Source organism: Misgurnus anguillicaudatus, chromosome 23 (genome assembly GCF_027580225.2).
Source record: "Misgurnus anguillicaudatus chromosome 23, ASM2758022v2, whole genome shotgun sequence".
NCBI lineage: Eukaryota > Metazoa > Chordata > Actinopteri > Cypriniformes > Cobitidae > Misgurnus > Misgurnus anguillicaudatus.
The window spans coordinates 24,253,673-24,269,904 of record NC_073359.2 but is presented as its reverse complement, the minus strand read 5'-3'; the positions used below and the strand labels follow the sequence as shown (position 1 = coordinate 24,269,904).

The following is a 16,232-nucleotide window of genomic DNA, read 5'->3' as shown; positions in this document are numbered from 1 at the left end:
TACATTAATATTTTGAAAAATATTTTAAAAATAAATATATTTTAAAACATTTACAAATATGTTGAGACCATATATTTTAATCCAAGGAAAGATTTGCACATTGCCATATAAGAAAAATGTCATGTTCATGTTACAAACGTTAAAAGACTTTAATTTAAATGAATGTTTTCAACTTCAAAAAATATGCTAAGAATCAACTTCACTGTTAATAAAATGTATTTTGTATATTTTTTAAATATATATATTTGGCCAATTTTTTTTTTTGCCATATGGGTTGTAAAATTAGAAATGTATTTGCTTGCCCCTAATAAACATTTTGAATTATATGTTGATATATGAAGGTTAAACTAAATATATTTTCAAATTTAAAAATATATTTAATTAAGCCTTACCTTCTGCAAAATATATTTAGGATAAAACATATTTTTGGCCAGAAAGTGCTTTTTTTGCTGTATGGGTTACAAGCACCACGATTTTCCTTAACAAACCTTAACTTTATGTCAACCTCTGGCAACGCAAAATGAAAATCCTTTCAAACTGATCTTTATTCATTGATGAATATGGCAAGTCAATACATACATACATACATACATATATACAGGCAAAGCAAACAGTTCAAGGGTCACCAAGTCATGTTACAAAAAACAGTGTTTAGAATTGGCCCATATGGAGCATAGAAATATAAAATATATATAACACTATAAAAACTAGCAGCATATGACCAAAAAAGAAGTCTGCATTACGTTAAAAGGGGGTTTTAATGCACATATTATTATGCATTGTGTTATTATACAGTGGTACACGAGGTAGGTGGGGATGGAAACAGACAGGGTTAATTTTCAAAGCCCTCCTTCGGTATCTCTGTGTAACTGAGTCGGGCCCCTGAGGTTCTTCAGGGCCACAGTAAGATTGTAACTGAGCCCTTGCGCTGATGTCCTTATTATCGCTTTACTTAAATCTCCTTAAAGCTCACAAGCTACTGTAACTACTGAACTACAGGCTTTAATTTTTAATATTGCACCTTCTCCAACTTTTGGGGTTGGCTATGGGTGTTTTGCAGGAAAACGCCAAAAATTCAAAGTTTTAGTAGAGCCAAACTGAAGTGATTTAGAAACAAAATCTATTAAGATAATAATTCTGGAATACATCAAATATACGATTGAGTGAATGTCACAAAGTCATAATTCACTTCAAAGTGAAATGATTTTAGGCTGTACAGGCTCTCACAGTATTAACGCTTGTAGTTCTTTTTAACTGAAGTCACAAACATCTTAAACAGTTAAAGTTGTTAAATAACTACAAAATTATTTGGCGTGCAATTAAACTAAATACATTAAAATAAAAACAAAACTATAATGCATGAGAAATGTGAAATGTGTAGTAACAAATTGGATTTAATGTTATGTAAATAAGTGATTGTGCACTGGGAAGACTTGATACTGCTGCATTTTTTGAATATTAAAATGTAATGTGCGTGTGTCACTTTAAAACACCTTACGTAACATACGCCACAGTCGTTTTACATTAGTTTTGTTACTAGGATGTGAACAAACAGCGAGGCAGGAGCGATGCTTGTGCCGTCTTTAGAAAGGAGATGTATGTGACGATATCCTGTAAACAAATGCACAATATTAACAGCAGCTGAATTTTTTTTATGCACTGCTTCAGAAAGGCATTCGTCAACATACCTGGTTGAATGCAGGTAAAAGGGAGCGTGAATTGGCCCACAAAGTCGTTTTTCGATGTTTTGTCGTAATCTTCCACGACAAACCTTACCAAAGCGAGCTCAGGCACGTGAATGTTAAACTGAAGGGTGTCATACCATACTGGATTAAAACCTGCACACACAAATAAAAAAGTTATATGAATATTAGTGCAGTGGAAATACTGATGCTAATATTTATTTTAAATTATTTTGTACAACATTGGCGTAATTTTAATGTATTTATTATTTGTTTTGCGAATCTTTTAGCTTAGCTAAGAGCTTAACTAGCATCTGGTTTAGTAAATTATGTATAAAAAATGTTATATTGCCAAATAAATTAGTTATATTAGCTGAAATGCCAAGATGTACCACAGTGACCTCACTAGATCATTTTTAGGTAAAAACCATTAGCTTCACAAAAACACAAAAAACAATTATGTTTAGTCTCTGAAATGCAACCAGATCTATGTTTTAACTACATCTAGACTTTCTCAGTCTAGACTCAACTCCAACCTATACGTTTTAACCGACCGTTGTTGTCAATGTATCTGGTTTCCTGCTTGGCCTGGTCCATCGATACGCCGTAAATTTCCACCCGAACGAGCGGGTCAACAATCGAGCCCTCCTTGATATTCACTTTGGGAAGTTGCTGGCCACTGATTACCTGAGAAAGAGACACAAAACATGCACTTATAACAAATAAGGATGTTGTAGTTGCAAAACTTGATGTTTTCCGTACCTGTATGGACAAACTGATTGGTTGGTATCCTTCTTGGTTTTGTGGGTTTTCTGGGTCAAACCTCTTATCTGTCTTGCACATAAACGTCGGTTTCAGTACGTAGCCACAGCACCCGTTTTGACTGAACAAGCCATCATTAAGATCCATCTCCACCCCTGCGGTCTGAAAGTTTAGAGCAACTAGAACAGAAGGAAAATATGAAACAAGAAGAGAAGAAACAAGAAAGCAATGTTTATCAACTGAAAAAAATTACAAAATAGTCTTGGTCTGCCAGCCAAATTGGTGTTTAACCCTAACCGGCCCTTATACCCTTGTAAACCCTTGTGTACCCTTGCCAAGTAAGGCCAGAAAACAACCTAGTTTAGGACATTTTTCAAAAGGAAAGAAAGCGGTCAAGAAACTATCTGAACCAGAATCTTATGAATTAACCAAATCCTCAAGAAGTCTCAGGTAGACTTACCAATTTGGCACCCTGCATTCCACATGTCCTGTGGGTTGAAGTTCGACGAGTCAGTTCTCAGGCCGCTGGGGTAAACCCGAGTTAACTGACGAGCGTTATGAAGAACAAACTCTGCTCCTGTAGTATCACGAAAAACACAATATTGCAATTGAATTCTCCAAAAATAATTGATGAGTTATGAGCAGTCAGAATCACATTTCCCTTACCTGCTTCTCGTATGTGTTTCTTTGCTTTGGACTCTGTGAAGGAGGAGATCTCGTAAAACTTGGAGTGGATTTGAGAATGTTTAAAGCCGCTAAAGTGGACACTCTTGCAGTATACCACACAGTCAGAAAGCTCCTTAGAAAGACCCTGTTTGGATTTCTAAACAGAACAACACAAATTCTAAGTTTTATTTCCTGCTGCAAAAAAATAAACAATCCAGACTGGTGGTTAAGAAGGTTTGCTTGTCTTAACTGGGCACCATGCTGGTTCCCACTGGTCTGTATGATGGTTTTAAAGGTATACTGGTTCACTTGTTAGTAAAGTGACATGATTGTCAAGTATGGTAGCCCATACACACTGCAAGTTGTGAACATTCACACTATCACCGCAGTGCCCGGGGAGAAAATGCTGATAAGGTACCTTGCTCAAGGGCAGCTCAGTTGCAAGACTTTAACCAGAAACCTTCCGGTTACGAGCCTGACTCTCTAACAGTTAGGCCATGACGGCTTAGCTGGTCAGTCTTTGAGACCAGCTGGCTGAACAACAACTGGGCCAGGCTAAACTGGAATCAAGACCACTATCTATCTTTCAAGTATAACACCAAAATGATCATCTGTGTTGCTTCTACTTGTAGAATTAAGAAATTGGGTGCAAAACTGGTTTTAGCGCAGGGATTAGGTTAAAACCAGATTGAACAATGTGGTTTTACTACAGTCATTTAGTTCAGGTACCCAAACCATTGAACCCAGGGCTGCTTAAGCTGTGCTGCAACAGGCAACCCTTGGGTAATGAGGCCATGTATCCACCTGGCTTCATCTTACACTCCCATCTGTTAGGTTTTCTTTTGCCAACCTGCTGTGCCACTTTAATAGAATATTCAGATGGTTGATGTTTCAATTCTGTTCAATTCTGAATTTCAGTCTGTTTGTCAATAGCCTAAGCAGTGCAAATTAAAAGTTAAACCTCCATGCCAGACTTTGCCGGTTGATGAGTCAATGAGATGACTCGATCTTGGAAGCCTAGAGGGGTGATCCCTGACTGCAGCTAACCAAAGTTCAAAGAATCAAGTGTCTCATGAATCAAGTGTCTCAGTGCCAGCTTGCGCACATGGACTATCACATAGCAGAAGACAACAGAGGATAAGTCATTTCTTTCTTATCTAGCTCTCTCTTCATATCTCTACCTTGTGTTGTCTTTCTTGCGGTCTTGTTGTCTTTATATCTGGCACATTCCATAAACTTGGCAAATCTTGGGGATAATCTTGGGGATTTAAAAGCAGATAATCCACCGATTTTCAGTGGGCATCAAGTGCCAAAGTATTTTGCTAGCTTACATGAGAAGGATCAGTTCCATTTCAGGGGGAACCTTACAATTTGTTTCATCTAAAGTTGGCACATTGTAGTAAATCTATTTAAGTATATTTGAATCTTGCAGTGGTGGGCAGAGCAAAACTGTTGCTTGAGGCCTTAGCACCCTCAACAAGACTGATGTTTATTATTTTACAAACCACTGAAAATTTTTAGGTAGGAAAACAGTTTGCACTGTATTCTGTAGCTAACTAATTGTGCAAATGTCATAGGTTTGATTCCCAGAAGACACACCTACTGATATACCTTGCATGTCCTAAGTCCCACTGGATAAAAGCATCTATCAATGCTGTTGTTGCTTATCCAAATGGGAATTACTGAACATCTCTCCTGGATCTTATTAGGATCTTGGTCAAGGACATTATTCTGGATAATCCTCACTTGCATTTTACCCACTTGAATAAACCACTAGACTGTTGACCTGACCATCACTTAAGACATGACAACACAAGCAAACCAAGAGTGTATTGCCTCCCATGTGGAAAATTCAGTTTTTGGGTTTGTAGATATTTTGGGTTTGTTCAGTCTGGTCATTAGTAGATTATCTTAGATCTGCAACAAACCAGCTGATCTAACCAGCTTCAAAATGTTTTTACAATCCTTGACCAGCCAGTGACTAATGATCAGGTACTGACCAGCTAGATACCATGTAGATTAATCTTCCAATGGGGCTCAAAATAATGAGGACAATGGTGTTTCAAGAAGGATTCAATGTATATATCACAGTACCTTGCTTCTATGCCTTATGCTGTCATTGCGATGATGTTCGTCATCAATTTCAACCGCTTCCTCCTCCTCGCTCACCTCTCCCGTCAAAGGGTCGCCCACCAGCCCATTCATTTTATCCTCTAATCCTCCTATCTTCTTTCCTTTCAACAAAATCTTCCCTTTCAGGTCCTACACACATATGGAGAGGAATCACAATCATCTGTACCCATTAACGAATGCCATCAGCCATCATTCAAGTAATGCAGTAAATCTGTACTCTCAACATATTTGGACACACACTAAAGAAAGCATCTGATTAAGAGAAATGTGTAAGCAAGAACATTTAAGAACCTGCTTTCATCATAATAAGTGTAAAATTGCTAAAAAGACTAGCATGTCTGCATAGGGCTTCTTAACTAGACTTTAATAGTCAACCAGCTTCACCAGTAAACCATGTTAAAAAACAAGTGGAAAATGGCTATGCTGGTCCACCAGCTACTGTAGATCAGCATTTCCCAACATAAACCAGTCACGGCCTCTATGGATATTTACGCAGGACTAGGTTGGCCATTTCAGCATGGTTGAGCATGTGTGGTGGGGGCATATTATTGTTTGCTTTAATAATTTAGCGTTGTTGGGTCGCACAGACAAAGATCATATGGCGGCCGCGCAGCTGAAATGACGGGGAAAGTGAACATATCCTGAAGAGGCCATCATACTCTGAACTGATACATGTCCAATCACGTGGTGGAAACTTTAGGGTCATCGGTGTGGACTCTTCAAGATGAATAACTTAAGTGAAGTCGACTTGTTAAGTGGACTCATTAAGTGCTCATTAAACTGACCGCATGCATCCATGCTCACCTCTGGGGATGGGAGGCTGACAGGAGTCTTTCCATCTAAGGTGCTTGTCAGCAGCTGGTCTCCAAGGATCTGGGTGAGGTGCTGGGCCATAACTTTCTGCTGCTCTACACTGCAGTGGTTCTCAATGGACAGGATAACGGGGTACTGTGATGTCTGCAGAGGGGAGAGTGTATGTGTGTGTGTGGAGTGAAATGAAAGACTTGACACACAACAGCCATGCCAGGCAGGGGTCGACTGCCCCAGATAAATTTACACACACACACTCAAAGAACATAATGCATAGGTTTAAAGTGAACCCCATAGCCTTAATCTGTGACACACGCAGAAGTTACCTTAAACAGCACTCGGTTTAAGAGAAAGAAAGATGAGGATTGTGAAAAACATTGTAATTGCTCATTACCATGGCATGGTACCATAGTATTATTATCAAATATGATCACTTACTCATTATTAGTATATCACTACAACAATTGTATGTTTTTGTTAAGGTCTAACTGTGCATTCACACCAGACGCGAATTAAGCGAATAAATTGCGCTATTTGCGCGTAGTTGGACGCTTGAACATTTTGAGTTAACTTGCTTCATTCGGTTGTGAAATTCAGATGCGAATATGCTCAATTTGCCAGCTTTAGCTAGCTTGTAGTCTCAATATGAGTAAAGAGGGTTTTTTACAACTTACCAGATTGTCCGACCTCCTCAATTTCTTCCAAGCAAGATCCTTTTATTCCTGCTTCTATAAAAGTAGGAAGATGTGTCGTATAGTTGCGGGTGTCCACATACATCGACAATGATTTTGTCCTCAATTGTTGTTTCGTATTTCTGCCTCAGCTCACTACGTCGTTATCACGTCACTACTAGAGCTAGCTCCTGATTGTTTAACGCAGCGGCAATGTCCGCCAAAGTTCACATTTTTCAATTCACGAGTTATGCACGTCAAACCGCCGAAACGCTCAATTTGCGCAGCCTCATTCATTTGCATCTGGTGTGAACGCACCATAACAGTTCTTCTTTTGAAAGAAATGTCAGTCAAATAACAACACCTGTAGCTCATAACGTACCTTAAATGCATATTTGCCCAGCACAGAGACCACATCCTTGAAGAAAATCTTTGAGGTGAACGTGTGCCCATGATAGACAACCGGCTCTCCATTTGGTCCGTCCCAGCAGTCCACCTCCACACATCTGCAACCACGTTTTAGTGCTCTGTGACACAAGTAGACAGTTCAAACATTTCAGCCACGTGTAGCTTTAATTCAAGGTAACTACCAAAACGAATGGGGTCAAACACACACCATTGGTGTTCTTTGAAACAGTGGACAACAATAGAACATGCAATTTGTGGCTTCCAGTGATCTGCACGTTGGGTTGTAAAAACGTATACCGTATATAGCCTTCAATGCTGCTTTGTCCCCGGATTTGGTCCTCCAGGAGGTATGTGTTATGAGAAGAAGATATGAAGTAATGGGAAAGAGGTTGTGTCATGTCCTGGTAGAGGTCCATCTTGGCAGGGTTAAAAATGGAGCCCTCCGTCGAGCTCAGGTATATCAACAATCCGTCGATTGTCATGACGTGCAACATTTTAGCTATGGGAATGAAGTTCAAAATGGGTCAAGCTAGAGAACTAGCAAAGATGGCAATAGTAATACGATAGTGAAAAGGTAAAACTTTAGCTACCCGTGACTGATGGCTCATAGCGTTCGATCAGTTTGAAGGCGTACTGCTGTACATCATTCTCGTGTAGTTGTTCCTCCCGCAGAAAGTCTTCGAGATCTTGAAGTGTCAGTTTCTGTCCGTCAGCCGAATATTCCTGAAACACTCGCAGGACATCTTCTCGCTGCGTTAACATTTTGTAGAAGAGTACAAACTCGTCGTCTTCAAGTGTACCTGACTCAGATTTGTCTGCCATCTTCGGAAAATAAAAAAAAGTTAAAAATGTACAAAAGAGTATAAACACTGATATGGACTTCCAAATCACTGCTACATACACACCAAATGCGTAGAATCGCTTTGCTCGCTCTAGATTACTCGTGGGATGTAACTTTGTTTCATGCAAATTTTTCGCTTGAGTTTAATATTTTCAACTTGCCCGAAGGCGCGTTTGAGGCGAATAGCGCGTTTTTCCGCGGCAATCTCGCTGCGAGGATGTGTCTGATCGTGTCTTTACATTGACTTTGTATGTAATCTACTCGTGCAAACCGTTGAACTCGCGTTTCATGTGTATGCCCCAAAACTAATGTACAACCAAGTTCTTCTTGAATACCTTCTGAGACAATAGTATCTTTAGCCGCATTAGTGGTACAATGTGCTAACAAACACATTTAGAAAAGCTTTTGGGTAAAATTAACCAGTCAGTCAGTGGCCGAGGGCGGGGCTTTGTTTGTGTGATGTCACATTAACAAGAGAATCAAAACAGAGTCTGCTTTGGTTTCATGGGGATTATAAAAGAAGGAATGGGTGTTTTTTTTATCGCAGGGCGGTTGTGTTCACACACTTCCAACACACATTTATGTCCAAACCACCTTGTAAAAGTGGATTTTCCATAATATGTGCCCTTTAAGCTACAACTTAAGCTACAATTAGTTGCTATACGGTTACCGTAAAGAGCCGCAGAGCGTGATGCTCGTTCATGTCCACATTCATCATCTTCAACAGATCTCGGACTTCCTTAAAGGCGGAGTCCATGATGTTTGAAAGCCAATGTTGATATTTGAAATCACCTAAACAAACACGCCCCTACCCCAATAGAATCTGGACCTTCTGTTGATAGACCCGCCCCACACATACGCAACCCGGCATTTGATTTGATTTGATTGGCTATAAGTGTGTTTTGGTAGTCGGCCCGTCTCCTTTTCCAACGCGTTTTTCAAACATCGTGGACTCCGCCTTTAAAGTTCATTCGTCCATCCCTGTTTTTGTCTGCTTTTTTAAACCAATCACAGATCCATCTAGATGCAGCACTTAAGAGAAAACAACACTGATTCGTTTAACGTGACTTACCCAGGTACGTGGACAAGCAATCGGTGATGCATTATTGTGGGGTTATGGTTTAATGTGATCTATTCAAGTAGACGTGTCAGACCTCTATCAACATTACAAAGTAATTTTAGGCTAAGAGCAAGAAAAAAGGGCTTTCTTTAGTGGCGGCTCGTGACTGCTCATCCGAGGGGCGCAAATTCACAATATGTGTTCGGAGTGTCGTGTGTTGCTTGTGTTTTCAAAATATGTGTTTGTTGCGTCATGTGAACCATGTTCATCATGTGTTTTGTCAAAATAAGTAGCTGCTGCACAAGTGTCAAAACTGTTTATGATAAAAGAGACGCTCACGTTCAGAAAACTCTTGCTCGGACCTGAATTTGCGCATCTTGGACTTTTGCTCGGAACTGAATGCGCGCATCTTGGACTTTTGCTCGGAACTGAATGCGCGCATCTTGGACTCTTGCTCGGACCTGAATGCGCGCATCTTGGACTCTTGCTTGGACCTGAATGCACGCATCTTGGAATCTTGCTCGGACCTGAATGCGCGCATCTTGGACTCTTGCTTGGACCTGAATGCACGCATTTTGGACTCTTGCTTGGACCTGAATGCACGCATCTTGGACACTTGCTCGGACCTAAATGCACGCATCTTGGACTCTTGCTTTGAACCTGAATGCGCGCATCTTGGACTCTTGCTCGGACCTGAATGTGCGCATCTTGGACTCTTGCTCGGACCTGAATGCGCGGATCTTGGACTCTTGCTCCTACCTGAATGCGCGCATCTTGGACTCTTGCTCGGACCTGAATGTGCATGTCACAAAATTCACGCACGTGAATGTGCACGTCTTGGACTCTTGCTCAGACCTGAATGTGCGCATCTTGGACTCTTGCTCGGACCTGAATGCGCGCATCTTGGACTCTTGCTCGGACCTAAATGCGCACATCTTGGACTCTTGCTTAGACCTGAATGCGCGCATCTTGGACTCTTGCTCGGACCTGAATGCTCACATCACAAAATTCACACACGTCACAAAATTCACGCAAGACACTCCCTTAACAGTAAACTCTGATTACACATAAGATTATGCAAGTATCTGGCAAACGCAAGCGTCTCTTTTATCATAAACCCTTTAGACGTGTCTGCAACAGGTACTTATTTTGACAAGGCACGTGATGCACATAGGATCACTTGACGTGCAGGACACATATTTTGAAATTACGAACCACACACATGATGGGCTACATACATGTTGTGACGAACTTTGCATTGAGCGCCCTCGAAAAAAAGAAGTCACCGGCCGCCACTGGCTTTCTTATAAATCTATACATTTTCTGTGATTCTATGATTGTTTGATAGAAATGTTGGTCCACAAACCATCTTTTTCATCATCCTTTTTTAAGCATGTAAATGGGGGCCATCGGCACTGCTAACCTGGTGTAACCTGGTTATCCTGTAATGCCTTTTACACTGTGTCAGTATAAGATAGACAGGGAGGGAATGATAGACAGGTAGATAAAGAGAAACAGTAAAGGATACTGGTCTAGTTTCTCTCTCTGCCCCATGTTTTCCAGGTTATCAATGAGTTTGCGTATCCCTCTAATCCAAGTTTGTGCCTCTTCGGCTGATTCGGCCACCAGGTCTAAGTTGCCACGCCGTCCACGAAACACCAGGGTGAAGCAACGGTCGGGCGGGAACTCGTCGGCGATGCTGAGAAGAACTTCCGATTGGTGCCCTTCTCGTACAGCTTCCACATCACTCACAGAAACTATAGACACAAACACATTTAAATTGACTTTGTGTTATTCAGTAAAGCTCATAATAATGGCTATTAAACAAAAGATCAGACTTCACCAACTAAGACCAAGATAAGACCAAAATCCAGACAAGACCTAACATGAAGACAAAGACTAAAAGGTATTAATGAAGATCTAAATACTAAACACCTTGGAGGATGTCCAAGTACTGCAGTACTGAATAGTTTTACAAAAATGTCTGGACAATGTATGATTTCTCGTACTTACAGGTGGAGTGAGCGTTTCCAGCTTTCTTGCTCTTGTACCAGATAGTCACGCAGTCTTCTTGTAACCTGAAGTACCGCTGCTTTTTCCATGTCCGAGATTTGATTTTTCTCATCACTGTACCCACGATCATAGACTTCAGGTCATCATCATCTTGGATACCTGATCAGTACGGGGATAAAGAGGATCGAGGAGCATTCAGACAAAAGGTAACGTACCTGACCCAGTTCCCAATGCACCCAGTAGACCATGTCAATGTAAACAACACCAACATAATAACTTATTGTACATTGGTGCATTACTTACAAACTGTAAACTATGCATACAAACAGACATCTGCATGAGGACATACCATAGATTTACTATAAACAGAATAGCAATGCATTGTGTATACATCATTATATGTACAGAAACTTACGTAAGCTCCTTTCTGTAGAAGCCATCTGCTGTTCTGTCATTCTAAAGGCATCTGCTGTTTATTACAAAAAGGTTAAAGAAGTCAAGACATTTCTTAAACATGGGACATAATCATTTTTTAACCACAAAATAAATATAAACCACCAAAGCAACATTTTCATCATAAATACTTTTACAAAAAAAATGCTGGGTTAGTTTCAACCGAGTGTTGGGTCAAACAAAGAAGTATTATAACTCTGGTTCAAATGTTTTAATTATTTCTTATTTTAGATCAAATTACTTAGATCAGTGGTTCTCAAACTGGGGTCCGGGGCCCCCAGGGGGGCCGCGAGATGGTGCCAGGGGGGCCCCAGTTTTATGACATTTTATAAAATAAATTAATTTATCATGAATTCTGTGCAATTAAACCTAAAAAAAAAATAAGACTACTAACCAACAGCACAACACTACTTCGTATCATTTTAAATGTTTTGTTTAATCAAAAGTTAAGTTTTAAAAGAGTTTCTTGTCATAAATTTTCTTTAGGGGGGCCGCGAAGAAATGCACCATACAAAAGGGGGGCTGCACGCTGAAAAAGTTTGAGAACCACTGACTTAGATAATATAAAATAAAAATTTACATCATGAGGCAATGATAATGCATTACACAAACATCATAAAAAGTGTAAAAAAAAATAACATTAATTACCCACAGTTTATATTTAATTTCAGTAAAGTACTACACTTTTTAGAGGTTAAAATTAACATCTCACCTTTAACCCATTTTAAAAGCCTAATTTCCGCTGTTGTGCCATTCATTTGATTTACATGCATACCATATCCATATGAGTATTTCTTTAAAGTGCAGATGCAGCTGTTGTTGCTTCAAAACCATTGATAGAGGGCTTAATACTAGATCAGGTCCCATTCAGAATTTATACCAAAAGCAACCTGCACCCCACCACAAACATATGCAAACTCAGGCAAAAATCTTATACACAGAGAAAATTATTTCTGCACTGTAATTACAATTAATTTCAATGTTCTTGAATAGTGAAGAGTTGCTATAAATTATAAAAGTAATGTTGAAATAACTTAAAGGGACACTTCACTTTTTTAAACTCTTTCCCCGCCAGCGTTTTTAAAAAAAAGTTGCCAGCCAGCGCGCCAGCATTTTTCATGATTTTCACAAAAGTTTAATGCCTTCCAGAAAATGTTCTTCTTTAAACATATAAACAAACAATATATCAGATGAAAGAACAGACCCTCTGCTTTCAAACAAAAAAACTGTTTCATCCTACCTTCATTAGTTCTCTTGTAATCACTTCTCAAACATGGGTAGGTTTCTTAAAAAACACCCAATTTTGAGCAAAAAGCTGTGATAATTCCATTTTTGCGAATGACTTTTTATAGAGATCAGATGCAGAGCGATCTTTAAAACATACATGGAGTTCATTCTCTTTCACGTGAGGCGCTACTTCCGGGTTGTATAAGTTGCGGAATAATGGTGGATAATAGCGGTGTTGCGGAAAGATGGAAAATCTCGTCAGAGGCGGGGAAGCCTTTTCTCTTAATTGACGAGATATCTCGTCAATGGCGGCGAAAGAGTTAAAATATCATAATTTCCGGCTCCCCTAGAGTTAAACATTCGATTTTTTTCCCGTTTTGATGATATTACGTGGTGGCTGAAAGTAGTCCCCTTGGTAACTTTCAATAGCTGGGGACTATTTTCAGGCGCTGCGTAATATCACTATGCCTGCTGCAGCCATGGTACGGCAGTAAAGTCCTTGATTATTACGCCAGTATGAAAGTATAGTTCCTAGCCATATTGGCCTAGAAAATAACAACTTTTAATTTTCTGTCGGTCTTAGTACACAATGTAACTTGCAGAGGAGTTAAGTTTTAAATAGGAAAAATGTCAAAACTCTGGTTGTTTTTGCGCGATGCTAATGGTCTAATCAGATTCAATAGATTATGCTAAGCTATGCTTAAAGTGCTACCGCCAGACCGGGAGATCAGCTGAATGGATTCCAAAAACGTAAAAATCTAATGTTTAACTCTAGGGGAGCTGGAAAATGAGCATATTTTTTAAAAAAGTTTAGTTTTATTTTTATAATTTATTGCAACTCCTCGCTAGTCAATAAAGTTAAAATAATTGTAAATTCAAGTTGATTAAACTTTAAAATGTAAGTGCAATAAAATTTCTGCCATTATAATTAAAAAAATGCTTGGTTATTTTCAACCCAGTGCTGGGTCAGAAAGGGACAAACCCAGCCGTTGGAAAAAAATTAACCCAGAAAGTGTTTATTTTTGACCCAACAATGGGTTTAAAACAACTCAGCATAATCCTCTTAGGTTGGGTTCATACCTTTTGAGTCAATAATAATTTCAAAATTTTCTAATATATATATATATATATATATATATATATATAAAAACATTTAATAAAAATAATATGCAAAAGAAACGGTGCTATATAGCACCAAAAGTGGTTCTTTGCTTGTAATCATAGAAGAACCGTTTTTAGTGCCATATAGCACCGGTGAAGCACCTGTGAAGCACCTGTGTAGAACCATATAGTGCTATGTAGAACCAAATGTGGTGCTATAGTGGTGCTATATGGCCCCTATATGGTTCTACACAGGTTCTTCACCGGTGCTATATGGCACTAATAACGGTTCTTCTATGATTACTATTCAAATCAACAGTTTTGGTGCTATATAGCACCGTTTGTTTTTTTAGAGTGATAGAGTTAACATGAACATGAACAGTAAACAAATGTATTGGTATAAACAAAATTTAAGTAGAAAATGTTTTTGAATGTTTTTTAACCTTAAATATTTCACTTAAAGTAAGAAAAAGTAAGTTTTTTTTAAGTAGAGCAGTTTTCACTTTTTACAGTGTGTATAAACATACTGCGTATTGTTAATGTTGCCTAATGCAGTGGTTCTTAAACTTTTTCAGCGTGCGGCCCCCTTTGTATATGGTGCATTCCTTCGCGGCTCCCCCAAAGAAAATTTATGGCAAAAAACAGTTCTAAAACTTCACATTTTAATTAAACAAAACATTAAATTATACAAAGTAGTGCTGCCTTATTTTTTTTTAGGTTTAATTTCACAGAATTCATGGTAAATTAATGTATTTTACAAAATGGCATAAAGCTGGGGCCCCCCTGGCACCGTCTCGCGGCCCCCCTGGGGGCCCCGGACCCTAGTTTGAGAACCACTGGCCTAATGGATTAACTAATGTTAATGAAAGTGTTCCTAATATTAGTTTGTCAGTGTCTCCACGTGAGCATTTAAAGACGTGCGGTAACTACTGGCCTTGTTGCCATGGAGTTGCAGGTTTCACGAGGCGAGGGCCAGACGTCTGATGTTAAACATGGCGGTCAAAATTATCAACATCACTAATGAGTTATTTACAACATACCATGTTGCGAGAGATTACAATACAATAGACCTAAAATAATTATAAAATAACATGATAATAATACTCAAATAATATTAAAAATGACCAAAGAAAGCACACATACTTTGGGTAACTCGGGTCTAAAAGACAATTATGTTTACTTTCCAAACCAAGAGTACATAACATTATTTGATTGGAATAAATCTTTGTCTCATGTATTTTTTTAATGTTCAAGTCACTAAATTTAGCCATAAACAAATGCAAGTTCCAGCATCTCTTCATAAATTTTACTAAAGTAGTATCATATTACATTTCCCAATGTAACAGTCAAAAAGGCGCACTTACCATCTGCACGCTCATAGTCGGATCTTTGTTTACGCTTTTACCAGAACCACGATCCAGTAGAAGCCGGAGTCATGTGGCCCTGGCCTGACTGCTGCGGAGCCGATCTGACCGTCCTCCACATCTCGCCACAGCTGATCGTACCACAACACACCTCCCCTATGACGCACAACACACACCCACAGATCCACAACACAGGTCCTATTCTCCTCAAAATGCACTTTCTATCTTTCTCTTTTCTGTTTCTGTCTCCCCACCCCTACAGACTTGTGTTGTCTCTCCCGAATCCTCTATGCAGATTAAACGAGGGTATGTCAGTTTTAAGAAGGAAACACAATACTGCGGATTACGTAACGATTCGAGCCTTCGGTGTCACATTCCTGTCGTGTGACAGCTAAGGCTTTATCAGCAGTGATATGTAAAAAAATTTTTCCAGTACAATCTTAAAAAATGGGAAGTAGGCCACCCTTTAAAAAGGTCCTAAAATGTACCGTTTGGTACAGAGATGTATACATTGGGTACCAATATGTACATTTAAGGTACTAATATAGGTAACTTTGAGGTACCTTGAGCTGTTTGGATTTGTTTTGTGGGGGATGGATGCACACTTTTTGGACTTGAGGGTCGTGGACCCTGTGGGTTCGCATTTGATTGGCTGGGGGATCTAAGGCATTTTCTAGAATAACTGAAAATGTCATAGTCTAAAAGATGATGGACATATGCATCTTGCACGGCCTCGGGGTGAGTAAATCATGGGTTTAATATCATTTTTGGCCGAAACTATCCCTTTAAATAATCGTCTCATCGCAATTCTTTGACCTCATCGCTATGATTTCAAATCACCGCAATGATTGCACATCTCTTTAAAAACACAAGGGGAGCTGCAGCGCTTGTATAAACGAGACCGTATTAGATGGCGCTTCTTAACTGATAGTGTAACGTAAAATATTGCAAAGCCATTCAATACAGTGGGAAAAACAGCATTTAAAGCAATGCTGCAAAACATTGAATTTTCTGTTTTTGAAATATATATTCATTAAATAA

The 16,232-nt window shown here is 39.2% G+C and overlaps 1 protein-coding gene and 1 long non-coding RNA gene across 2 annotated transcripts; one reads left to right on the top strand and one right to left on the bottom strand.

Annotated features, from left to right (window-relative positions):
• Positions 1–1,105: 1,105 nt before the first annotated feature.
• Positions 1,106–15,332, bottom strand: plcd4a (phospholipase C, delta 4a). Its single transcript, XM_073861709.1, has 17 exons — positions 15,192–15,332; positions 11,462–11,515; positions 11,047–11,205; positions 10,562–10,790; positions 8,927–8,993; positions 8,644–8,712; positions 7,723–7,954; positions 7,430–7,631; positions 7,107–7,251; positions 6,048–6,200; positions 5,205–5,372; positions 3,111–3,267; positions 2,905–3,021; positions 2,445–2,623; positions 2,237–2,369; positions 1,689–1,838; positions 1,106–1,611 (listed from the first exon to the last, which is right to left on the bottom strand). Exons 2-17 carry the CDS (start codon positions 11,499–11,501, stop codon positions 1,520–1,522), a joined length of 2,292 nt encoding a protein of 763 aa, XP_073717810.1. The 5' UTR covers positions 11,502–11,515; positions 15,192–15,332; the 3' UTR covers positions 1,106–1,519.
• Positions 10,784–15,358, top strand: LOC129452665 (uncharacterized). The gene is made up of 3 exons (XR_008647208.2): positions 10,784–10,939; positions 11,049–11,252; positions 15,236–15,358. It is a non-coding gene; the product is annotated as an uncharacterized lncRNA (long non-coding RNA).
• Positions 15,359–16,232: the final 874 nt, after the last annotated feature.

Bases quoted from the DNA above. Each gene is read 5' to 3' on its own strand.
- plcd4a (XM_073861709.1), bottom strand. From the start codon at position 11,501: ATGACAGAACAGCAGATGGCTTCTACAGAAAGGAGCTTAC. The intron at 10,791-11,046 runs GTAAGTACGAGA...TTGTGTCTATAG, and splicing joins TGGAAACGCTCACTCCACCT to TTTCTGTGAGTGATGTGGAA. The intron at 7,632-7,722 runs GTAGCTAAAGTT...TCATTCCCATAG, and splicing joins CTATGAGCCATCAGTCACGG to CTAAAATGTTGCACGTCATG.